Raw genomic sequence first — 25,930 nt, forward strand, 5'->3', positions numbered from 1 at the left:
AAAAAAAAAAAAAAAAAAAAAATGTCATCAATTCCAACTCATGGCGACCCTGTGTGAACTGACTGTGCCCCATAGGGTTTTGTTGGCTGTGATCTTTGTGGAAGCAGATTGCCAGGCCTGTCTTCTGTGGTGCCGATGGGTGGGTTCGAACTACCAACTTTTAGGTTAGTAGCTGAGAGCAAACTGTTTGTACCACCCAGGGACGTTTCCATAAGGTCCCTGTGAGTTGCTATCGAGCCAATTCTGACTCATGGCGACCCCATCTGTTACAGAGTAGAACTGCTCCATTGAATTTTCTTGGCTGTAATCTTTACAGAAAATACCATGGCTTGGTATTTTCAACGGCCTCATATGTATGCGAAAGCTGGATGATGAATAAAGAAGACCGAAGAATTGATGCCTTTGGATTATGGTATTGGCGAAGAATATTGAATATACCATAGACTGCCAGAAGAATGGACAAATTTGTCTTGGAAGAAATACAGCAGAATGCTCCTTAGAAGCAAGGATGGCGAGACTTCGTCTCACATACTTTGGATATGTTATCAGGAGGAATCATTCCATGGAGAAGGACATCATGCTTGGTAAAGTAGAGGATCAGTGAAAGAGAGGAAGACCCTCAATGAGATGTATTGACACAGTGGCTGCAATAATGGGCTCAAACATAACAACAGGTGTGAGGATGATGTGGGAGCAGGCAGTGTTCATTCTGTTGTACATATTGTTGCTATGAGTCGCAACCGTGGAGCACAGTTCTACTTTGTAACACAGGGTGTCGCCATGAGCCAGAATCGACTCCACAGCAATGGGTTGGGTTTTTTTAATACCATCTAATACAATACATGGAGCCCTGGTGGTTTAGCGGTTAAGAGTTTGGGTGCTAACCAAAAGGTCAGCAGTTCGAATCCAACACCCGCTCCTTGGAAACCCCATGGGACAGTTCTACTCCGTCCTATAAGGTCGCTATGAGTTGGAGTCAACTGGAAGACACATAACAACAATCAGTTGATGGAGAGATGGGGAGATAATCCCGGATTAACTGGGTGGACCCAATATAATCACCAGTTAACCAACTGCCATTGAGTCAATTCCAACTCATGGCAACCTCTTGTGTGTTAAAATAGAACTGTCACTGGGTTGTCAATGGCTGATTTTTCGGAAGTAGATCACCAAGACTTTCTTCTGAGGCACCCCTCGGTGGTCTCAAACCTCCAATCTTTCAATCAGCAGCTGAGCACGTTCAACTGTTTGCACCACCCAAGAACTCAGGGCCCATAAATATGGACTTCTCTCTTGCTCCCACTTTATAGATGTGGAAACTGAGGCCCTGAGAGAGTCACTTCCTGGTCTCTTGGAGCTGTGTGTGAGGGGGACGGCCCCATGTCCCTTCACTGTGGGTAGTTTCAGGTTGCCCTATAATCCACGCACCCCCCCTTTCAGTAAAAACCACAAGGAAGGAGCTTAGAAAATTTCTTTTTCTTTTCCTTTGAAATAACACACATGGGCAGAAAGGTGGGACATGGTATGGGTGGAGGGAGGTAGAAGCTGTGGGGGGTCCTCTGGCCCCCCAAACACCCCACTTCCTCTGTCACAGCCCCTCAGTAGGGCTCCCCAAAGAGTAAGGAGTGGAAGGAGGGGATCCCTTAATGATCCTAAGCTCAGAATCCAACTATAAAGTGCAGAATACATAGAGTAGTTGGATGGGGGCTTGGATTTGGGAGGGGGTGTCTGCTTCTCTCTCTGGTAGAAAAATAGACCTGCCTGGGTTTGGGGGTTTGGCTTTCTTTTTCTTTTTGCATAATTGGAGACTTGGATTCAGGGAAGGGGGTCTGTGTGGAAGTGCTTATGGCTTCCAAGAGGGGCAGAGCCTGGGGAGGGGCTGGCAGTGCTGGGGTGAGGAATTCCCCTTAATTGCCCCACCCCGGCCTCAGAATGCCCCCTTGCCAGCCCCCAGGAACTCTGGGGGTGGGTGTTTGTCTGTAAGGTGGGGAGGGGGTGGAAGACACTGCAGAGTGGAGGGGGGTGCCAGGGAGCAGATTCCCCGCAAGGCCCAGAGGCTCAGCCATGCTGAGGAGGTGGGAAGGAGTAGGGTGCATGGAGGGTTCAGCCTCCGTGCGGGGAGCAGGAGGTGCACCCCCTTCCCTTGCCGCCTGGCCCAAGACGAGTCAGGACCATTAGACAAACCCCATGGGTATTCTGGAGCCGGGAGACCAGGAGCTAGGCTTCCTCATAGGCTCCCAAGACCGTGGGATCCTGTGTCATGGGGCAAGGGCTCTGGGCTCTGGTGTGTGTTGGTGATGGGGACGTGTGGGATCCAGGACCCTGTGACCAGGATCTTGGGGTCTGAAGGCTCGAGATCCGGTGCCTGGGCGATTCAAATCTGAATCCAGGGGTCAAGGAGTTGGGATTCAGTGCCTGAAGTATTAGGGTGGGACTTCCCTGGAGGAGGTTTCAGAATCCAGTGATGGGGCCAAGTGATCTGGGATGGAGAATCTGGCATCTGGCAGCGGCAGTGCCCAGATCTGGTTGCTGTTGTGCTCTCAGGTTTGTGGTTTTAGGAGCCAGAATCCAGTGGGTCAGGGCTTGGGGACCTTGGATCCAATGGTTGGGGTTTGAGCGTGTAGTGGCTGAAATGTAGGGACCCAGCAATTCAAGCATAGGGATCTGGGATCCAGTGGTTGAGGCATAGGAACTCAGTAATCCAGTGGATGGGATGTGGAGGGGAGTCTGGGATCCAGTGGTTGGGGGTTGACGGTGTAGGGTTGAAACATAGTCATCCAACAATCTAAGCTTAGGGATCCAGGAGCCAATGGTCAAGGCGTGGGTGGGGAGATGGGAGATAAATGTATAGCGCTTGAAACAGGGATCCAGTAGTTGAGGCAGAGGAACTCAGGAATGAAGTGGTTGGGGTGGGGGGATCTGGGATCCAGTGGTTGGAGGCTGAGGGTATAGTGGTTGAAATGCAGGGATCTGGCAGCCCAAACATAGGGATCTGGGATCCAGTGGTCGCGGCAGAGGTATTCAGGAATCCAGCGGTTGGAATCGGGGGATCCAGTGGTCAGGGTCCCGGGATAGACGTTGCATTGTCAGGATCCAGTGATTGAGGTTTCTTGATCTCCAGGATCAAGTGGCTGAGCCCGGAGATCCAGGGCTTGAAGCATGGGGATCTGGGGTTTGATGTTGGGGCTGGGGATATAGGACCCAGTGCAGCGTGGGCACACTGGATCTGGAGACTGAGGGAGCCGGGGTATAGGTGTTGGGGTTTGGGGCTATGTGTTCCTGTGGTTGAGGTATCAGGATCCTTTAGCTGAGTTGTGGGGAATCCAGTGGTTAAGACATGGCGATCCAGGATCCAGAGGGTGGGGCAGGGGAAGGTGGGATCTAGTAGCTGGGAAGTAGGGAGCAGGATCCAGTGATTAGGGGGGATCAGGATTAAAGGGCTAGGATGTGGAGGACCTTTGATCTGGCGGTTAGGACATCAGATGCGAGTTGCTCGAGTGTGGATTCCACAGTTAGGTGATGGGGATCAGGATCCAAAACTGGGGTAGTGGTACCCCGTGGTGGGCGTGTGGGGATCCTGTGATCCAGTGGGAGAGCAGAGGAGCCCAGGATCCAGGATTCAGGACTGGGATGCAGTGGCTGAAGTGTGGAGATCCAGCGGTTGGGGGGGGCGGGGGGCGGAGATCTGGGATCCAGTGGTTGGGCTCTGAGTCTCTAGTGGCTGAGGTGTGGGGGACATCATACTTGGGGTGAGGGATCTCGGGGGGGCGGGCTCCAGGCTCCTCACCTGGATGTCACCCCCAGGGCCTGCTTCATGTTCTCGTAGACCACATAAGAGATGCTCACCGCCGGGATAACCTTCATGAAGTTGGGGGCGATGCCCCGGTAGAGGCCCCGCACGCCCTCCTGGGACAGGATGTGACGAAGCAGGCCCAGCATGGAGAGCTGGGGGGCGCCCTCAGTGGAAGCTGTGAGGGGCAGGGTGGCCAGGTCAGGCCCAGGGGCCCTTCTCGCTTCCCCCCGCCCCACACCTCAGGGCTAGACCAGGCGGCCACTGCAGCAGGAAGGGGCAGAGTTAGACCAACAGTGGGGCCTACCACTCAGAATCAGGGGTTCCACAGCCTTGGAACTGGCTGCTCCCTTTCCACCCCAATCCTGAGGTCCTAAGTCTGGGGATAACTAGAAACAGAGCGTGCGTGCGTGCGTGCGTGCGTGTGTGTGTGTGTGTGTGTGTGTGTGTTGTGGGCGTGCAGCAGGGGAGGGCAGAGATTTCCTCTGCCTGGAACTCACTCTCCTCCTCCTTTGTACAGCTAACTCCTCATCACCACTTTAAAGCCACCTCTTCAAGGAAGCCCTCCGTGGTGCCCCAGTCTCAGCCAGGCCCCACCCTCTCCTCTTCATTCACCCTTAAATCCATACTTCGTCGTGGAATGGTTTATTTAGCATCTTTCTTCCCCTCCCACCTGTGAGCTCTCTGGGGTAGGAACCACGGCCGTCTCATGCACTGATACATCCCCAGGGAATATCATGCACCACAACAGCTAGAATTCCCGAGGGAATTCTCAAACCCGATTCAGGGATAGTAAAAAAGAAAAAGCAAGAAGAAAGAAAAAAGGAAGTCCATAAGAAGAAAATACAGAGACAGACAATAACCAGCCTCGCCCTGCCCCTCCTTAACCCAGTTCTCAGCCTTCCCCTCACTATAACCCAGCCTTGCAAATTAGAAGCTCAAGTTATCAGCCTGGAAATGCTAGCTGCCTGCCAGCCTCGCTCTCCCAGTCCTCACTCACTGCACCTCTTCTCCTATTGGATCCTCAGCTCCGTAAGGATAAAGGACTTCCATACCAACAGCACAGATGGGTAAACTGAGGCCCAGAGAAGGTAAGGGCCTAGGCAAGGGTCCTAGCCCTGGGCTCTACCTGGGACAGCCAGGGAAAAAGGAGGTATGACCCAAGTCATGAGACCCTCCCTGGCCCACCCTCCGGCCCTGGCCTCACCTTGGGCCTGCATCCGGGTCCGGACCAGGGCCAGGGGGTAACTGGCTATCTGGCCACAGGTACAGGAGATGGTGCCGCAGGCCAGGAGCACGAGGATGCCTGGGTCTGCCGAGTCATGGCTGTACTGCTGGAGCCACTGGTTCTTCAGGGTCTGGCGAGAGTTAAGAAGGAAGGGTGGTGGGTTGGGGGAGAGTGATAGAGGACCCTTGCTTCACAGGCCTTGCTGGTCAGCCCTGTATCCCAGGACAAGCACTTAGTACCTGCCCGGTATGTGTGTACGTGTCTGTGTCTATGTCGTTGTTCGATGCCGTCAAGTCGGTACGGACTCATAGTGACCCCCAGGTACAACAGAACCAAACACGGCCCGGTCCTGCACCATCCTCACAATCGTTGTTATGCTTGAACCCATTGTGGCAGTCACTGTATCAATCCATCTCGTCGAGGGTCTTCCTTTCTTTTGCTGACCCTCTACCAAGCATGATGTCCTTCTCCAGGGACTGGTCCCTCCTGACAACATGTCCAAAGTAAGTGAGAGGAAGTCTCACCATTCTTGCCTCTAAGGAGCATTCCGGCTGCACTTCTTCCAAGACAGATCTGTTATTCTTGTGGAGGTCCATGGTATATTCAGGATTCTTTGCCCTCTGTGTCTATGATATTCTTTCTGGAACTCAGAAGTGATTAGGCCCAGGATCTACCCTACAATGGTATGGCCTTGATTGATGGATTACATTACACTAGATTGCATTATGGAAGGTGATAACATTAGATTACATGATTAGATGTAATTAGAGGGCAGTGGTGGCTCAGTGGTAGATTTCTTGCCTTCCGTGCGGGAGACCCGGGTTCAGTTCCCAGCCAGTGCACCTCACGCACAGCCACCACCCATCTGTCAGTGCAGGCTTGCGTGTTGCTAAGATGCTGAACAGGTTCTTGTGGAGCTTGAAATTGGCTAATTTTTGGAAGCAGATCACCAGGCCTTTCTTACACACCCTTACTCAACCCGTACCTGGACACTCTATGGTGGGCAGAATAATAGCCTGCCCTGATGACCATGTCCTAATCCTTGGAACCTGTGAATATGTCACCTCATGTGGCAAAAAAGGACTTTGTAGATGTGATTAAGGTCCCTGGGTGTGGCGCAGGCGGTTTGCAATTGGCTGCTAACCTAAAGGTTGGAGGTTCAAACCCACCCAGTGGTACCACGGAAGAAAGGCCTGGTGATATATTTCTGTAAAGATGAAAGCCAAGAAAACCCTATGGAGCAGCTCTGCACTGTAACACAATGGTTACCGTGCGTCAGAGTTGACCAGTGGCAACGAGTTTGGGTTTTTTTGGTTAGATGTGATTAAGTTAAGGAGCTTGAGATGGGGAGGTTAGCCTGGATTATCTGGGTGGGCCCAATGTCATCATACAGAAACCAGTTATCGTCGAGTCAATTCCAACTCATGGCAACCCCACGTGTGTCAGAGAACTGTGCTTCATAAGGTTTTCAATGGCTGATTTTTTGGGGAAGTAAACCACCAGGCTTTTCTTCCAAGGCACCTCTGCGTGGACTTGAACCTCCAACCTTTTGGTTACCAGCTGAGCACTTAGCTGTTTGTACCAGCCAGGGACTCCTATGTAATCATAAATCCATTGCCGTCCAGTTGATTCTGACTCATAGCGACCCTATAGGACAGAGTAGAACTGCCCCATAGGGTCTCCAAGGAGTGCCTGGTGGATTCGAACTGCCGACATTTTTTGGTTAGCAGTCGGAGTAACCACTGCGCCACCAGGGTTTCCACGTATGTAATCATGAGGATCCTTATAAGAGTCAGAAAAGGAGATGTAACCATGGAAGCAGAGGTCAGCGAGGGACAGACTGGAAGTGGCTACACTGCTGGCTTTGAACATGAAGGAAGAGGCCACAAGCAGAGGAATGTGAGCAGTCTCCAGAAGCTGAAAAAGGCCAAGGAACGGAGTTTTCCATGGAGTCTCCAGAAAGAATGTAGACCTGCTGACACCTTGAGCTTAAACCCAGTGAGACCCATGTCTGATGTCTGACCTCCAGAACTGTGAGATGATAAATTTGCATTGTTTTAAGCCACTAAATGTGTCGTAATTTGTTACAGCAACAATACAAAAATAATACACCCTCCAAGGTAGGTACTTATGACAGAGACTGTGGGTGCCCAGCCCTTATCCCTTACTCCTTCAGTACAAACCTCCCAATTTCCAACTGCCAGCATCCATAACTCTTGGCCTGAGGACTTTTTATGGAGCCAGGCAAGTCTGCTTTGATCACGTAGGACCATGCAGGAAGTGCTAGCGAATTAACATCCCCGAAAGCAACCTTCAGACTAGACTTCAACTGATAGGACTTGGTGTATCAATACCCCAGCTTCGGGGTCTTAAAAGCTTGCAAGTGGCCATCCAAGGAACAGTGGGTCTCTATTCGCCTGGAGCAACAGAGGAAGAAGGAGAGTCAGGAATAGGGGGAGGACATGGAATGTGCGGCAAATTGCCTCCATGAACAACTGCCTCCTTTGTCATGAGACCAGAAGACTAGATGGTGCCCGGCTACCATGCTGAATGTTTTGATAAAAAATTCTGCAGAAGAATCCTGATCAACAGGAGGAAAATGCAGAAGAGAATTTCAAATTCTCATGGAATCCAGACTTTCTGGAGCCATAGAGACTGGATGAACCCCTGAAACTACTGCCCTGAGATAATCTTTAAATCTTACACCAAAAGTATCCCCCGGAATCTTCTTAAAACCAAACAATAGTTTAGCTTCACTAGTAAAGAATGTCTGCCTTGAGCATTATGTTCTTAAGATCTATCTCTATGGGATCAAATTGACAATAACTTGAAAGATTGGATAGGAAGCTCGGGGCAGTGAGTTTATGTTAATGGGGGAGGAACAATTCGGAAAAGGAGGGTGAGAAAATGATTGCACAACTTGAAGAATGTACTCAATGTAACTGAATTGTACACACAGAAACTGTTGAATTGGTATACGTTCTGCTGTGTATATTCTCAACAACAACAAAAATAAAATAAATTCTCTCTATGAAAAAATATCCCAGCTCCCTCGCCACCCTGGTGGGGCATGTTCTCCGCTGCCCCCTATTGTTCCCCAGGAGGATTAAGCCCAGTTGCCCACAGTGATAACTTGTTGACAACACACCCCCTATTGGCTGCCCTCCCTGTCTCACCACCTCCCAAATAAACCACTGGCCCTCACACCCATCTCAGGATCTGCTTCTGGGAGAATTCAAACTAAGACAATTACTAATATTATCTCCACTTTATAGATGAGAAATGGAGACTCACCGGAAGTTACTTGCCCAAAGCTACAAAGAAAGGTGAGAATTGGCATTCAGAGCCAAGTCCAAGTGCAGAGCAGCGCTTGAAGTCTTGAGGGTGGTTAATCCCTTCTGAAGCCTTCTGCAAGGCCTTTGTAAGGATAGGTTCTTTCTTTTTTTTTTTTTGCCTCAGGGCTAGGGTGGCTCATAGGTTTCATTTCCTATGTCAATTCTAATCCATTGGTAATGGCTGCCTGGAAGTGTGTTGAAAGGGGACTCAGGAGGAAATGAGTGCTGTGATAGATTAGTGATGTCTGACCTGGGCATGGAATGGGTAAGGAGAAGTACGTGTTTACCATTACTGACTTCCCAACTTTAATAGCCTCCTTTTGTGCTTGGAGGTGTCGCTGGGTGGTGAAAAAGGTTAATATGCTTGGCTGCTAAAGGAAAGGTTGGAGGTTTGAGTCCACCTGGAAGCACCTTAGAAGAAAGGCCTGGTGATCTACTTCTGAAAGATCGCAGCCATTGAAAACTCTGTGGAGCATAGTTCTACTCTGACACGACACATGTGGGATCAGCATGAGCTGGAGTCAACTCCAAGGCATCTGGTTATTGTACACTCACCACCCAGTCTGTCAGTTTGGTGGCTTTTGTGTTGCTGTGATGCTGGAAGCTATGCCACCAGTATTTCAAATGTCACCTATGGTGGACAGGTTTCAGTGGAGCTTCCAGACTAAGGTAGACTAGGAAGAAAAGCCTGACCATCTACTTCCTAAAATTCAGCCATTGAAAACCCTATGGAGCACAGTTCTATTCTGTCACACATGGGGTCACTATGAGTTGGAGCCGACTTGACGGCAAGTGGGTACTGGTTTGTGTTTGAAGCAGCATTTTCCAAATAGGTGTTTAATGAGTTATTTAGTGCTGTTCTTTTGAAAAGAGATCCTGATGACTGGAAAAGTGTGGGGAACACTGGGCTAAAACAAAGTGAATAAGCCACTTTACGACAGGACTTCTCAGAGCCTTTAAGGGACAAACATGCATTCTGAAACTCCAAAGAGAGGGCAAAGGGTTTCTTAAACTTCTTAGACCTCAGAACAAACAAACTCAAACCTGTTGCCAACAAGTCAATGTCAAATCATGGTGACCCCAGGTGTTATAGAGTAGACTGCTCCACAGGGTTTTCCTGGCTGTAATCTTTTTTTTTTAATAATATTTTATTGTGGTTTTGGTGACGGTTTACACAGCAGTTTAGGTTCTTATTCAACAATTTCTACACAAATTGTTCAGTGACATTGGTTACATTCTTCACAATGCATAAACATTCTCAATATTTCCATTCTGGTTGTCCCGTTTCCATTAATCTGTTTTCCCTGCCCCTTTATGTTCTCATCTTTGTTGACTATTTGGTCTCATATAAATGATTTTTTAATGGAGCACAGTACTTACAGGTGATATTTTGTATTTTATGAGCCAGTCTGTTATTTAGCTAAAAGGTGACCTCAGGGGCTAGTTTTGGTTCAAGGTTTAAAGAGTATCTCAGGGCTTGGCTGTAATCTTAACGGAAGCAGATTACCAGGCCTTTCTTCCTCAGTACCATTGGATGGGTTCGAATCACCCACTTTTAGGTGAGCAGTTGAGTGCAAACCATTTGTGCCACCTAGGGTCCTCCCTTTTGGGCACAGAATCTGTTAATAAGGCGTTACAGTTTGAATAGTGTTCCCAAAAATCTGTGTTGTAAATCCTAACTCCTATACCTATGGTTATAATCCCATTTGGGAATGGATTTTCTTTGTTTTCTTAATGAGGCAGTATTAGTGTAGGGTGTGTCTTTGTTACAGGTTGAATTGTGTCTCCCAGAAATATGTGTCAATTTGTCTAGGCCATGATTTCCAGTATTGTGTGGTTGGCCACAATTTTGTGATCTGATGTGATTATCCTATGTGTTGTAAATCCTAACCTCTATGTTAATGACGCAGGATTAGAGGCAGTTATACTAATGAGGCAGGACTCAATCTACAAGATTAGGTCTTATTTTGAGTTAATCTCTTTTGAGATATAAAAGAGAGAAGTCCGCAGAGAGGAGAGGGACCTTATTATCACCAAGCAAGAAGAGCCAAGAGCAGAGCACGTCCTTTGGACATGGGGTCACTGCTCTGAGAAGCTCCCAGACGAGGGGAAGATTGATGACAAGGACCTTCCCCCAGAGCCAACAGAGTGAGAAAGACTTCCGCTAGAACCAGCACACTGAATTCAGACTTCTAGCCTCCTAAACTGTGAGAGAATAAATACGTGTTTGTTAAAGCCATCCACTTGTGGTATTTCTGTTATAGCAGCACTAGATGACTGAGACAAAGTTGGTACAAGGAGTAGGGTGCTGCTCTAACAGATACCTACAGTGTGGATGTGGTTTTGGAATAGAGTAATGTATAGAGGCTGGAAGAGTTTTTAAAGTGCCTGATAGTAAATTCCTAGATTGCCTTGAAGAGACTGTTGGTGGAATTATGGACATCAAAGACAATTCTGGTGAGGACTCAGAAAGAAGTGAGGAGAGCTGTAACACTGGAGACAGTGCAGACGACGAGAAGCAGCAGCAGAGAAATGGCAGCAGCAGAACCAGGAGACTGGCGGGAGACGGCATGGGAGCGGACCTGCAGAGCAAGAGAGCTGAGTGCCTCCGGGCACTTATTGGTGGAGCTAGGCCTGCCAATCCACAGAGTGAGTGAGCAAGCTGTATGCCTTTCAGCTGAGGCGTACTGGTGGAATGCGGTGCCTCCGGGCACTTATCAAGTAGAGCTAAAGAACTTTGTTAACACTTGCCTGAGCAGGGCAGAGGTCAGGCTGGCCAATAGGCCCGAGGGGCCGAGGAGCGGAGAGGCCAAGAAACCAGGAGGCAGAAGCTGAAGAGACAAGGAACACAGGAAGCAGAGCTGCCTTGGTCTCAGAGGGTGGGGCCACAGCCTCCTAGGTGTCAAAGAGTCAGGTCTTCACCAACTCAGTTCTGCAGTACGGGGCTGCTGTTCATGAGTACTAGGGGGATGGGGCCAGATCCACTGCCATGCCCAAGGGGTAGAAGAATGGGTCCTGCCAGGCCTAGGTGACAGGATCGCCACTCAGTTGAAGTAGAACAGGGCTGCTCAAATCCAAGGAGCAGAGTTGCTATCCCAGCAGGCCTGGAAGGCAGAGTGGGAAGCCCAGGGCCAAGGGGACTCCACCCAGAGTCTAGAAAGCATGGACAACTCCCAGAGTCTGGCAGGCAGGGCGATTGTCTAATTGGTCTCAGAGAACACAGGATTATTCTCAAGCCTTGAAAGCTAATGTAAATTGTTCTGCTGGGCTTTTGACTTGCTTGATACCCATTATTCTTTCTTTCCCTCCAGTTTCTCCCATCTGTAGTGGAAATGTCTGTATTGTGCCTGATATAATATGATGGGCTGAAAGTGTTTAACATGTGGCAAGGACATGAATTTTTGGGGCCCCAAAGCGGAATGTTATGGATGAAATTGTGTCCCCCCAAAATGTGTGTCAACTTGGCTAGGCCAGGATTCCCAGTACTGTGTGGTTGTCCACCATTTTGTGATCTGATGTGATTATCCTATGTGTTGTAAATCCTAACCTCTATGATGTTAAGGTACTGCTGCAGCCAGATTCAGAAGAGGACATGGAACCAGGGTATCATTGCCGATGTCAGATGGATCTTGGCTGAAGGCAGAGAATGCCAGAAAGATGTTTACCTGCGTTTTATTGGCTATGTAAAGGCATTCGACTGTGTAGATTATAACAAATTATGGACAACATTGCGAAGAATGGGAATTCAGAACATTTAATTGTGCTCATGAGGAACCTGTACATAGATCAAGAGGCAGTTGTTAGAACAGAACAAGGGGATACTGCATGGTTTAAAGTCAGGAAAGGTGTGTGTCAGGGTTGTATCCTTTCGCATACTTATTCAATCTGTATGCTGAGCAAATAATCTGAGAAGCTGGACTACATGAAGAAGAATGTGGCATCAGGATTGGAGAAAGACTCATTAACAACCTGCGTTATGCAGATGACACAACCTTGCTTGCTGAAAGTGAAGAGGACTTCAAGCACTTACTGATGAAGATCAAAGACCACAGCCTTCAGTGTGGATTACACCTCAACATAAAGAAAATAAAAATCCTCACAACTGGACCAATAAGCAACATCATAATGAATGGAGAAAAGATTGAAGTTTTCAAGGATTTCATTTTACTTGGATCCATAATCAACGCCTATAGAAGCAGCAGTCAAGAAATCAAACGGCGCATTACACTGGGCAAATCTGCAAAAGACTTCTTCCAAGTATTAAAAAGCAAAGATGTCACTTTGAGGACTAAGGTGCGCCTGACCCAAGCCATGGTGTTTTCAATAGCCTCATATGCATCTGAAAGCTGGACAATGAATAAGGAAGACTGAAGAAGAATTGATGCCTTTGAATTAGGGTGTTGGTGAAGAATATTGAATATACCATGGACTGCCAGGAGAACGAACAACTCTGTCTTGGAAGAAGTACAGCCAGAATGCTCCTTAGAAGCAAGGATGGTGAGACTTTGTCTCATGTGCTTTGAACATGTTGTTAGGAGGGACCAGTCCCTGGAGAAGGACATCATGCTTGGAAAAGTAGAGGGTATACAAAAAAGAGGAAGACCCTCAATGAGATGGACTAACACATTGGCTGCAACAATAGACTCAAGCATACAACGATTGTGAGGATGGCGCAGGACCGGGCAGTGTTTCGTTCTGTTGTACACAGGGTGGCTATGAGTGTCAACATACTCAGCTGGCACCTAACAACAACAAAGATGTTCATGCGGCGGGATTACAGGCAGTTATGTTAATGAGGCAGGACTCAGTCTACAGGATTAGGTTGTATCTTGAGTCAGTCTGTTTTTTAAAGACATCCACTTGTGGTATTTCTGTTAAAGATGACTAAGACAGTTATCTAGTGCTACTATAACAGAAATTTATTCTGTCACGGTCTGGGTGGCTAGAAATCTGGATTCAGGGCACCAGCTCCAGGGGAAGGCCTTCTCTCTCTGTCAGCTCTATGAGTAGGTCCTTGTCATCAATCTTCCCCTGGGTCTAGGAGCTTCTCAGCACAGGGACCCCAGGTCCAAAGGACGCTGTCTGTTCCTGGTGCTTATTTCTTAGTAGTATGAGGTCGCTCTCCTCTCTGCTGGCGTCTCTCTTTTGTATCTCAAGAGAGATCGACTAAAATACAACCTAATCCTGTAGATTGTGTCCTGCCTTATTGACATAACTGCCTCTAATTCTGCCTCATTAACATCATACCCAGTGCCGTAAAGTTGATTCTGACTCATAGCGACCCCATAAGACAGAGCAGAACTGCCTCGTAGCGTTTCCAAGGAGCTGGTGGATTCTAACTGCAGACCTTTTGGTTAGCAGCCTGAGCTCTTCAGCACTTCGCCACCAGGGCTACTCATTAACATCACAGAGGTTAGGATTTACAACACGTAGGATAATCACATCAGATCCCAAAATGGAGGACAACCACAATACTGGGAATCACGGCCTAGCCAAGTTGACGAACATTTTTCGGGGACACAATTCAATCCATAACAATAACTAAGACACAAGGTGACATCTTATTTCTGCTCAAAAACCTCAATGGATTCCTCTTATACTTAGGATAAAGCCAGACTCCACATCATAAAGTCTTTGCTGACCCTTCTCATCCAGTCTTCTTAGCCTAACCGTTTCCCTCCAGCCTTCCACTCCTCAAATGGGCCGAGTTGGCTCCTGCTTCCAGGCCTTTGCTCTTCCTGTGCTCCTGCTCACACTTCCTCCCGGCCCAGCCTTCAGCTCCAGCTTCACCTCCTCGGGCGGCCTTCCTCCTTGAACCCCCTCCCGCCCACTGTGACATCCTGTTTTACTGTCTTCTGTGAAGTTATCAGGATCTGAAACTATCTTGTTTGCTGGGGCTGGATTAGTCTCGTTCAACCAGTACGATGCCTGGGACATTGTGGATACTTAGAAAACATCTGAGGAGCCCTGGTGGCACAGAGGTTAAGCACTCAGCTGCTAACTGAAAGGTCAGAGGTTCAAACCCACCAGCTGCTCCTGCGGGAGAAAGATGTGGCAGTCTGCTTCCGTAAAGATTTACAGCCTTGGAAACCCTATGGGGCAGTTCTACTCTGTCCTATAAGTTTGCTGCGAGTCAGAATCAACTCAGTGGCAGTGGGTTTGGTTTGGTTTTAATAAATAGCTGTCGAATGAATGAATGAATGGACAAGTGAATGAATGACTAAACAATGACCTTGTCTTATTTGGCTGTGTATATACTGAGTGCTGGGAAGGGCAGGTTATGGATGCCAGACATGAAATCTCTTGAATTAGGGCTGTGTAATTTTTGCCACCATCTGTCCACCAGTTTGTCTTACTGTGGCGGCTTGCATGTTGCTGTGATGCTGGAAGCTATGCCACTGGTATTTCAAATACCAGAGGATCACCCATGGTGGACAGGTTTCAGCAGACCTTCCAGACTAAGACTAGGAAGAAAGGCCTGGTGATCTGCTTCTGAAAATTAGCAAATTTCAAGCTCCGCTGAAACCTGTTCAGCATCCTAGCAACACACAAGCCTCCAGTGACAGATAGGTGGTGGCTGTGCATGAGGTGCACTGACCGGCAATCGAACCTGGGTCTCCTGCATTGTCATAGAATTGTGTCCCCCAAAAATATGTGTCAACTTGGTTAGGCCATGATTCCCAGTATTCTGTGGTTGTTCTCCATTTTGTGATTGATGTAAATGTCCTGTGTGTTGTAAATCCTAATCTCTGCTTGTGGTTAATGAGGCAAGATTAAAACCACACCAAACCCATTGCCATCAAGTCGATTCAGACTCACAGCGACCCAATAGGACAGAGTAGAACTGCCCCATAGGCTTCCAAGGAGCACCTGGTGGATTCAAACTGCTGACCTTTTGGTTAGCAGCTGTAGCTCTTAACTGTTATGCCACCAGGGTTTCTTGAGACAAGATTAGATTATGTTAAAGAGGATTAGGATGGGATTGTAACGCCCTTACAAAGGTCACATCCCTGATCCAATGTAAATGGAGTTTCCCTGGGGTGTGGCCTGCACCACCTGTTATCTTACAAGAGACAAAAGGAAAGGGAAGCAAGCAGAGAGTAGGGGACCTCATGCCACCAATAAAGCAGCCCCGAGCAGAGTGCGTCCTTTGGACCACGGGTTCCTGCGGTGAGAAGCTCCTAGACCAGGGGAAGACTGATGGCAAGGACCTTCCTCCAGAGCTGACAGAGAGAGAAAGCCTTTTCCCAGGAGCTGGTGCCCTGAATTTGGACTTCGAGCCTACTAGACTGTGAGAGAATGAATCTCTGTTTGTTAAAGCCGTCCACCTGTGTTGTTTCCGTTACAGCAGCACTAGACAACCAAGACATGCATGGACAGCAAGAATTCTACCAATGAAGCACCACTGCCCTCTAATTATCTCTAATATAATCGCCTTCTATTATACAATCTGATGTCATCATCTTCCAAAATGCAATCTAACATAATGTAATTGATCAATCAGTTGCTGTCATACCACTGTAAGGTGGATCCTAAACCTAATCACTTCTGAGTTATAGAAGGAGCAGCACAGACACAGAGACACACACACACGGGGGTAAGATGAACACGTTTGAGAATCATGTATAAGCGAAGGAACCAAGCAACGCCTGGGATTACCAACAGGGAGGGAATCCACACAGCCGACACCCTGAATTCCGACTCCCAGCCTCCTGAACTGTAAGAAAATAAATTTCTGTTCTTCAAAGCCACCTGCTTGTGGTATCCCTGTTACAGCAGCACTAGATAATAAGCCAGGGGTTCCTAAGGATTCCAAGGCCTGTGATTCTGCTCTACCACAGGCTTGCCCTCCCCTATCTGCAGGAGGTAAACTGAGTCAGCCCCCGGGAAAGGGGTGTGCCGTGGGCAAATACCAGAGGGGAGAAGAAGGGAAGGAAGGGGCGGGCTGCCCACAGACCTCGTAGACGGCCAGGTCGATGCCCGCGTAGGGGATGATGCCCAGCATGTTGGGCAGGTAGCCGCGGTAGAAGGCGCGGGGTCCCTCCTGCTCCAGGATCTGCCGTGCGCAGTCCTGCAGCCCCTTGTACTGGCCCGTCCGGCGCAGGGTCAGCCGAGTCTTCAGCACCTGGGGAGAACCAGGGCCACAGTTACTCATGGAAAAGCTGCCCCAGAGTCACCGCATCCAGGAAATAGCTATTCCTAGAAGCAGACACTCTGACCATAATTTAATTTTAAAACCACTTATTCTAGAATCTTCTGCCACCCCCCAATCTCTATACCTAGAAATGGTTATGCCTACCAGAGTTGCTTGTGGCAGCCACCACAGAGTAAAAGTGTGCTCTGTAGGGTTTTCAATGGTTATTTTTTGGAAGTCGATTGCCAGGCTTTTCTTCTGAGGTGTCTCTGGGTGGACTCGAACCACTAACCTTTCAGTTAGCAGCTGAGCATGTTAATCGTTTGCACCCCCCAGAGACTGCCCCTTCATAATAAGAGAGTAGAACTGCACTCCATGGGGTTTTCTTGGCTGTAATTTTTACGGGTGCAGAGTGCCAGGCCTTTCTTCTATGGCACCGCTGGGTAGGTTTGAACTGCCAACCTTCAGGTTTGTAGTGAAGCACAAACTGTTCGCACCACCCAGGAACCGTAATCCCTCAATAATAGAAGCCCTGATTTTCAGCAAGTACACAGCCACTAGGAATAAAGACTATTTCCCAGCTTCCCTAGGTGTGGGGTCATGTGACTAAATCCAGGTCAGTAAAACAGAAGAGGTATGTGTGACTCTCAGAGACTCACAGGAGGGCATTCCTTCCTTAAAGGCAGAAGCACACTCCCACCTTTATCTCTTCTTCCTTCTTGTTGGCTGGAATATAGATGTGATGACCGGACCACAGCAGCCATCTTGGCCCACAAGGTGGAAGCTATATGCTGAGGTGGTGGAACAACAAGATCGATGGAAGGAACCTGGGTCTCTAACACTGTGACGCCACCACACCAACCCTAAACTGCTCACCTCCAGATTTCATTTACTTGATTTGGGTTTTTTGTCATTTTCAGAATTTTAACTGAAACCGGAAATTAGTTGTCTGAAAACAGCTCCACCTAGAAATGATTCCCCTGGGATCCTGAAAATCAGCATCCTTAGGAGAGGAATGTCTATAAACATCTGACTCCCACAATGACTGTCCAAACAGTTATAAACAATCCCCACAGGGCAGCGATGGCTCAGTGGTGAAATCTCGCCTTCCAGGTGGGAAACCCAGGTTCAATTCCCAGCCAATGCATCTCATGCGCAGCCATCACCTGTCTGTCAGTGGAGGCTTACATGTTGCTAGGATGCTGAACAGGTTTCAGTGGAGCTTCCAGACTAAGATAGACTAGGAAGAAAGGCCTGGTGATCAGCTTCTGAAAATCAGTCAATGAGAACCCTGTGGATCACAATGGTCTGAACCACAAGCAATCATGTGGATGGTGCAGGACCGGGCAGTGTTTTGTTCCATTGTGCATGGGGTTGCCATGAGTTGGAGCCGACTGGATAGCAGCTAACAACTGTCCCTAGAAGACATACCTCCAATTGTAATACCCAGAAAGGCCACACACAGAACAGCAGTGCTGTCATGAGCTGTGGTCTGAATTGGGGATAGGACACGCATTTTCTGCAGTCTCAATGCATAACACACTGCAGAGTGGAGAGGCTATTGCAGGTCCCCCACCCTGCAGTGGGGCCCCTCCTTCTCACCTCCATGGGGTAAATGATGGTTTGGGCTGTGGCGCCGGCCAGGGAGCCAGCCACGAAGCGCTCCTGCACGTGCAGCGTCTCCTGCTGCCCCCGGATAGCCCGCTTGATCTGCAGGTAAGAGGCACAGGGGTGGCAAGACCTCGGGGATTGAACCTTCCTTGCACCCAGGAATGCTTCCTGTCCACTCTCCTCCCAGCTATGGGCATCATGAAAGGGAGCAGATGCCCACTCCCCGGGAGCCTAGCCCACGCATCCACGTGTCCAGCCCCGGCTGCCACATGCCGAGCACACGCACACCTCCTCACGCCCGCCCCCACCTGCTCATAGGCCATGAACTTGATCGCGGACTCTGGCGCAATCTTGAGGACGTTAATGCCATTGCCCCGCCACAAGGAGCGGACGCCTCCCTCACGGACCATGCTCCGCAGGCCCCCCAGGACGTCCAAGCGGTTAGTCTTAGAGGCGTGGACCTGGGCAGGGAGACAAGGGGGCTTGGGACCCTCGCCCAGGCCTGGAGCAGGAGGCAGGTCTCTCCAGGGCCCCTCACCTGCATGAAGACCTTGAGGCGGTCCAGGGGGGCTGTGCCAGTCCGTGACACGGCGCCCGCCACTGCACCGGCCACCAGCTGCTTCCACCACATGCCGGTCTGTTTCTCCTGCTCCGAGAACTCATCGGGCACGGTCAGGCACTCACCGATGTCTAGGACCTGAGGGTGCGGGGCTGGGGTGTTATGCCATGTGGGGGTGAGGAGATGTGAGCCTGTCCTAACGCCTATGTCTAGGACCTGAGGGTGCGGGGCTGGGGCGTCATGCCACGTGGGGGCAGGGAGACACAATCCAATCCTAAATAAGGGAGTCTCCCCCATGAGTTCTAGGACACCCCAGAGATTCCACTGATAAATCTTGCTTGGAGAGCGCAGGAGATCCCTCTTGAGCCCCATCAGATGCCAGCAAAGCACTCAACCCTGCAATCTCCCACATAAAGATCCCAACATCCCTCCTGGAGACCCCCATCAGATCCCACCAAAGTCCTTCCCAAGAGCCTGCCACATAAAGATCCCTCCAGAGCTGAAGAGATTCCTCCGAAGGATCCCACCCAAGGGTCTCTCACAGAAGGATTCCAGAAGATCCTCCAGGACAACACGCAATCCCACCTGGGATCTCCCAGATACGGACCCTGGCAGAACCCTCCTGGGGCTTCACTCGATCCCACCAGATCTCCACCTCAGGTCCCGCCCTCCAATAGAGGTCACCTATGGAATTCCCAACTGGGCTCCCCACAGGTCCTTCAGGGTGGGAGTCACTCTGGATCTCCCCAGATCCCACAGTTGGGTCCCCTCTAGATGCCGTTGGAGTCTCCCGGAAGCATGGCTCAAGGATTCCCACCAGGAGCTGGTATCTAGAGCGCCCCCTGCTGGGAACCCACTGGCTCCTCGGAAGGCAATGGCTTTCTAGCTGTTCTTACGGAAACCAGCCAGAAGGGGGAGCCGGGCGGGTGGAGGGTGGCAGGGCTGGCGTCCCATCTGGTGAGCTCTTTCTGCCCTGCACCCCTAGCCCCCACAAGCTGTCCCCAGAGTCCCTGCAGGAAACACCCCTTGCAAACCAGAAGGGTTCCCCCAAATGGGTCCCCCGAACTCCAAAAGGAAGGGAGAGGAGCCTCAGCCCCTGGCTCCTCCTTCTAGAGCGTCCTGGGTCCCGCCCCTCCAAGCCAGGGGGAGATCAGGGCAAGGCAGGCAAGGAGGAGGGCCCCAGGTCCCCTGGGGAGGGGAGCTCAGCCACCGGGCATGGAAAGTGGCTCCCACCTCACCGTGGAATGCTTCCAGAAATAGACCACGTCCTCCACGTTCTCCAGCGAGTGCAATAGGAAGTGGTCACGCCATTCCTGCCAGTCGATGGTCATCGTGCCGTCTCGGTCCATGCTGGGGGCGGGGGAGGGGCAGGATCAATGCCTGGGGGTTGGGGGGGCTGGGGTGAGGTGCTGCTAGGGGCAGGTTTAGGGGCAGACACAGCTCCCTTGAGCACACGTCAGTTATTGCTGGGTGACGTGGGATCGATTTCGACTCATAGCAACCCCATGTGACAGAGCAGAACTACCCCAGAGGGTATTCTAGGCTGTTCATCCTTATGGATCACCCACGCAGTGGCTGCAACAATGGGCTCAAACATAGCAATGATTGTGAGGATGGTGCAGGACCGGGCAATGTTTCCTTCTGTTGTACACGGGGTCGCTCTGAGTCGGAACTGACTCGACAGCACCTAACAACAACAACAATCTTTATGGGGGCAGATCGCCAGGTCTTTCTCCCAGGTAGCCACTGGGTGGGTTCGAACCGCTGACTTTTTGGTTCGCAGCCGAGCACTTAACCACTGCACCACCAGGGCTCCTTGAGCACACGCCTAGGACCATTCTAATTGTCATACTCCATGGCCTGCTTCATATATTGAGTCCTCATAGAAAACCAGTGGCCGTTGAGTTGACTCTGACTCATGGTGCCCCACTGTGTGTCAGAGCAGAACTGAGTCCTACAGGGTTTTCAGTGGCTGATTTTTTGGAAGTAGGTCGCCAGGCCTTTCTTCCGAGGCATCCCTGGGTGGACGTGAACTTCCAGCCTTTCGGTTAGCAGCCGAGCATGTTCACCATTTGCGCCACTACGTCCACACGCCTAGCACTAATTGTAATTGTACTAGTTCTAGTACTAGTTCTAGTACACTGTATGGATTGTTCCTTACTGATTCCTCTTCATAACCTTAAGGGTTGAATTGTGTCCTCCCAAAGACATGTGACCTGCAAACCAAAGATCACTGGCTGCCATCAGAAGCTAGGAAAGAGGCGGCATGAACGGATTCTCCAGCAAAGCCTCAGAAGGAATCCATATGGCCAGTACTCTGATCTCGAACTCTCAGCCTCCAGAACTGGGAGACAATAAATTTCTGGCCGGCGGTTCGAAATCACCAGCGACTCTGCAGGAGAAAGATGCGGCAGTCTGCTTCCATAGAGATTTACAGCCTTGGCAACTCTCTGGGGTCGCTGGGAGTTGGAATCAACTCGACCGCAGTGGGTTTTTGGTTGGCATAAGCCACGTAGTTTGTGGTACTTTGTTATGGAGGCCCGAGAGAACTGATGAGGCACTGGTGGCTCAGTGGTAGGCGTTTTGCTCTCTGTGCCGGAGAGCTGGGTTCCATTACCAGCCAAGGCACCTCACACTCAACCACCACCCGTCTGTCCGTGGAGGCTTGCCTGTTTCTATGATGCTGAACAGGTTTCAGCAGAGCTTCCAGACTAAGATGGACTAGGAAGAAAGGCCTGGCAATCGACTTCCAAAAATCAGCCAATGAAAACCCTACGATCACTACAGTCCAATCTACAACCAATCACAGGGATGGTGCAGGAGCGGGCAGCATTTCCTTCCCTTGTACATGGGGTCACCATGAGTAGGGGGCCGACTCGACACAGTTAACAACAAGAAATGAATGCAGAGACTATTGGGGGGATGGCGTCACCCTCTTTTCCAGAGGAAGAAACTGAGGCTCACAGAGGTGAAGCAAGGGGCCCAAGAGCTACCCGACTCCAAAGCCCTACCACTCAGCTCCACGCCCCTGGGCCGGGGATCGGGGAGCCTGAGTTCCATGGGTTTCAGAGCCCCTAGGTACTCACCTGTGCAGAATTTTCTCTGCCTGCTCCAGCGTGATGGAAATGCCCAGAGCCCGGAAGCTCTGCTGTATCTCAGAGACATCGATATGACCTGCAGAGAGGGCCCCAGGTGGGTGTTAGAGGTTGAGTTGTGTCCTCATAAGATAGGTTGAAGCCATAACCCCCGGTACCTCTGAACGTGACCTTGTTTGGAAATAGGGTCTTTGAAGATGTTATCAGTTAATATGAGGTCATACTGGAGTAGGGTGGGTGTATTATTACCCATCACTGTCGAGCTGATTCTGACTCACGGGGACCCCATGTGTGATCGAGTAGAACTGCTCCACAGGGTTTTCTTCGCTGTAATCATTACAGAAGTGGTTTGCCAGGACTTTCTTCCATGGCGCCGCTGGGTGAATTCCAACCGGCAACCTTTCGGTTAGCAGCCGAGCACAAACCACTTGTGCCACCCAGGGACAAACCACAGAGACAGGGAGAAGCAGAGGGAAGGCAGCCACGTGAGGATGGAGGCAGAGACTGGAGGGATGCAGCCACAAGCCAAGGAATGCCAAGGATTGCTGGCCACCACCAGGAGCTGGAAGAGGCAAGGAAGGATCGTCCCCTAGAGTCTTCAGGGGCCCTGCAGCCACCCTGACTCCAGACTTCTAGCCTCCAGAACATGAGACAATACATTTCTTTACTTTGTCACTCAGTTTGTGGTAAGGAGTCCTGGTGGTATGACGGTTAAGCACTCTGCTGCTAACCAAAAGGTTGGTGGTTCAAACCCCTGCAGAGGCTCTGCAGCAGAAAGGCCTGGCGATCTGCTTCCGTAAAGATTACAGCCTAGAAAACCCTATAGGGCAGTTCTATTCTGTCACATTGGGTCACTATGGGGCAGAATTGACTTAACAGAACCCAACAACAATAGTTTGTGGGACTTTGTTATAACAGTTCTATAAAAGCAATGCAGTGTGCGTGGGGAGGTGTCTGCGTGGAACCTAGGGGACCCCGGGGCCAAGGAGCAGGAAGGCTTGGAATGGGGATGGCCTAACAAGACCAGCGGATCCAGAAACCCAGGGCAAAATTTGAAGCAGGATTGAGGGGTGGGGGGTGGTTCCTGACCCACTGGAATCAGAGAAGTGAGACTATGGCAATATTGGGGGGATCCTCTGTTCCAGAATGTATTCAGGGTAATAACGGGGCACAGTGGTTAAGCATTAGGCTGCTTACAAAAGGGTCAGCAGTTCAAATCCACCAGCCACTCCTTAGAAACCCTATGGGGCAGTTCTATTTGGTCCTATTGGGTGGCTACGAGTAGAATTGACTTGACAGGAACAGGTTTGGTTCAAACCCACCCAGAGGTGCCTCAGAAGAAAGGCCTGGTGATCTGCTTCCAAGAAAGGTCACAGCCTTGAAAACCCTATAGAGCAGTTCTACTCTGCACACATGGGGTCCCCATGAGTTGGAAGAGACTCAACAGCAACGACAACAACAATCTAGAGGGGGCCGAGAGGCAATATTAGGGACCCACGAGATGCTATTGGTGGGGGCGGGGGGAGTGTCTCTATTCCACAAGGAATCAAGGAGCAACATGGGTGATCTCTGTCCCTGGGGAAAATCAAAGGGTACCAATGAGGGGGTCACACCTCAGAAGGGAAAAGGAGGTAGGATGGGCTGGCTGGGCCTCGAACCACTAGCTGGGGGTGGGGAGTGCTCCCAAAATAGCCTGTGAGTCAGCAGGGAGAAGCACCCTCCCTGTTCTGCCCCCCTGGCATCCCAGGTGCCCAGAGCCCCGGGCCCTGCCCAGAGGCCGGCCTTACCGTCCTGGTTCCGGTCGAGGCTGTGGAACATGAGAAGCAGGCGCTGTTCCCGCTCCTGCAGGTAGCGTGTGAACTCCTCCAGGTCAAGCCCACCATCTGGGTCAGCATCGCCCTCGGGGGAGATACCCTGGCAAAGGGGGTGGGGACAGGAGGGGCTCCAGGAGGCTGCTTCCTGATATGGGGGTGCAGAACTAGTTACCTGGCTCAGGATCCCAGAGACCCTAGCACCCTAGGGAAGCAGGCAGGGACATCACCACCCCTCTCCAAAGTCCGCTTCTCAGTAAGATGCCCAAGGCCACAGCAAGCCTGGGAGGCGGGTAGCGTTTGTCCAGTTTTCAGCAAACTGTAGCACAGTGAGGTCAAGAGCTAGTTCAAGGTCAACAAGCTAGGGAGTTGTAGCCTTGAGCCCTTGTCCCTCCAGCCTGTCCTCCCAGCTGTCTCTTCACAAAACCTATCCGCCTGGCTGTCTCTGGGCAGCATGGGGCAGAACAGATCCAAGCTGAATGGGCAAGGCCTCAGTTTTTCCCATCCGGGAAATGGGAGATTGGACTGAAGGTCTCAAGATGCTATGGACACACTCAAGGGGCATGTGGGTTACAGGTTGGGGAGACACCTGTCTGGGGGGGTTTCTGCCTTTATAGATATGTCCTCAGCTGAGGGTGGCCTCAGGCAGGGCTGGGTCCCTGGGGCAGCCTGGGGTCCTGTGCCAGATCGGGTAAAGGGCAGGTGAGGGAGTGTAAACAGAGTGGCTGGGGCAGCTGGCTAGGAGGGCAGTGGGTGCCCAGAGGGCCCAGGGAGGTGTGGAGGGTGTGTCTCCAGGAGGTGGGAGTAGGGCATGTCTTGGGCAGTGTGGAGAGTCCAGAGGGTGTGTCGTTAGCAGCGGGCAGGAAAGGGGTCTGCTTGTTCCCTGGCGGACAGCCCCTATCCTGGCTGGGGTTGGGGGGGTGCTGGCAGCTGTACCACAGGCCTGGGGCCTCCGTGGTCCCTGTCTAGGCCCAGATCTGCGTAGCAGGGGGAAGGGGACAGAGCCACTCATGGTGGACACAGGTCCTGGAGTCTGGCCACAGACTGTCCCTGGCGGCTCAGGGCGTTCCATTCAGGGGAGCGGGTCAGCTGGACCGAGAGAGGAGCGCCAGGTGGGGGCCCCGGCGGGGGTATACCTGTTGGGTGCTGCTGTCCGGGTCGCCCCCGCCCAGCCGGGCCAGTCCCCGGCGCAACTCGTGCACGTCCACGCGGCCATCCTTGTTACTGTCCAGCTCCTCGAAGAGGCGCCCCCAGCGCTGCCGCCGCTCCGCATCGCCCGGGCCCCCCCGCATGGCGCCAGCCCGGGGGGGAGGGGAGGCCCGGCGGCGGCGGCCTCAGCGGGGGCTGCGCGGCTCCCCCTTCCCCCCGGGGCCCCTCAGGACCAGCTCTGCGGCCACGGCCACCCCAGTGCCACGCGACCCGCCCGCCTCCGCCGCCAGCAGGAGACGGTGGCTGCTAGCCGTCGCCGCCCGCGCCAGAACTTGCGTCTCCTCCCCCGACCTGCACTGGGGGGAGGGGGCCGGGGGCGGAGCTGAGGATGTGGGGAGGAATGTCGGGGATGCTTTGGTGTGGCACAGCCGAGGGAGCATCAGGGTTCTTTCCGGAAAGCGGAGCTCTCACTTCTGGTTTCAGAGTTCCGCCTCTGTGTGCCTCAGTTTACCACCTTCTCCAAAAAGGCGAAGTAGGGAGATGTCAGGGATTGGATCTGGTCATTCCTTCCCACTTGACCTCCTTCCCGGACTAATCCCCTTCAGGAACTAAAGTTCTTGCCTTTTCCATATGAACGCAAGAATCCTGCGCATCTAGACCTCCATCTGTCCGCCCGCGCATTTTACGCTCCCTGCTTTGTCACAGAAACAGCAAATCAAGACGCGGTGGGATCCATCACTGCCTTCATCCCGCCCGCACGTCTCCTTTCTTCGTCCCACTCAGCCCGGGAAACGGAAGATCAACGCGAGGCGCGGGTGCAAAATCGTCTTCCTATTGGCCAGAGCTGCCGGGCCGCCCGTCCCGCCCGTCCCGCCTCTCCCACCTGGGCGGGGCCTCCCGGTGGACCTGGGGCGGAGTTCGGCTTTGCGGCCCCGCGGCGGGCCAAGTTGTCTTAAAGGGCCCCGGCCGGATCCGGATGCCGGGCTGACTGCTCTCTCCAGAGCGGCCTGGGCATCCCAGTGTCCTGGGCCCTGCTGGGGATTAGGACCGGGTGGCAGAGCGCTGGAGGCGTGGTCCCAGCCTGCCGCGCTCGCTGCACCTGCCGAAAGTACCTCCCACTCGTTTCGGGCGCAGTTTCTCGACTTACCATTAGGGGGTGGGGCGCCCGAAGCACTTGACAGCGAATATTAATAACAATAGCTAACATTTATTGAGTGC

The 25,930-nt window shown here is 51.4% G+C and overlaps 1 protein-coding gene across 1 annotated transcript; it reads right to left on the reverse strand.

The window, feature by feature from the left end:
- Positions 1 to 3,687: 3,687 nt before the first annotated feature.
- On the reverse strand, positions 3,688 to 24,964 carry SLC25A23 (solute carrier family 25 member 23). Its single transcript, XM_004378417.1, has 10 exons — positions 24,700 to 24,964; positions 23,540 to 23,666; positions 21,744 to 21,831; positions 19,896 to 20,007; positions 18,637 to 18,795; positions 18,407 to 18,559; positions 18,090 to 18,197; positions 16,311 to 16,478; positions 4,998 to 5,148; positions 3,688 to 3,968 (listed from the first exon to the last, which is right to left on the reverse strand). Exons 1-10 carry the CDS (start codon positions 24,853 to 24,855, stop codon positions 3,784 to 3,786), a joined length of 1,407 nt encoding a protein of 468 aa, XP_004378474.1. The 5' UTR covers positions 24,856 to 24,964; the 3' UTR covers positions 3,688 to 3,783.
- Positions 24,965 to 25,930: the final 966 nt, after the last annotated feature.

The sequence above is a fragment of the Trichechus manatus genome, unplaced genomic scaffold (assembly GCF_000243295.1).
Source record: "Trichechus manatus latirostris isolate Lorelei unplaced genomic scaffold, TriManLat1.0 scaffold00057, whole genome shotgun sequence".
Lineage (NCBI taxonomy): Eukaryota > Metazoa > Chordata > Mammalia > Sirenia > Trichechidae > Trichechus > Trichechus manatus.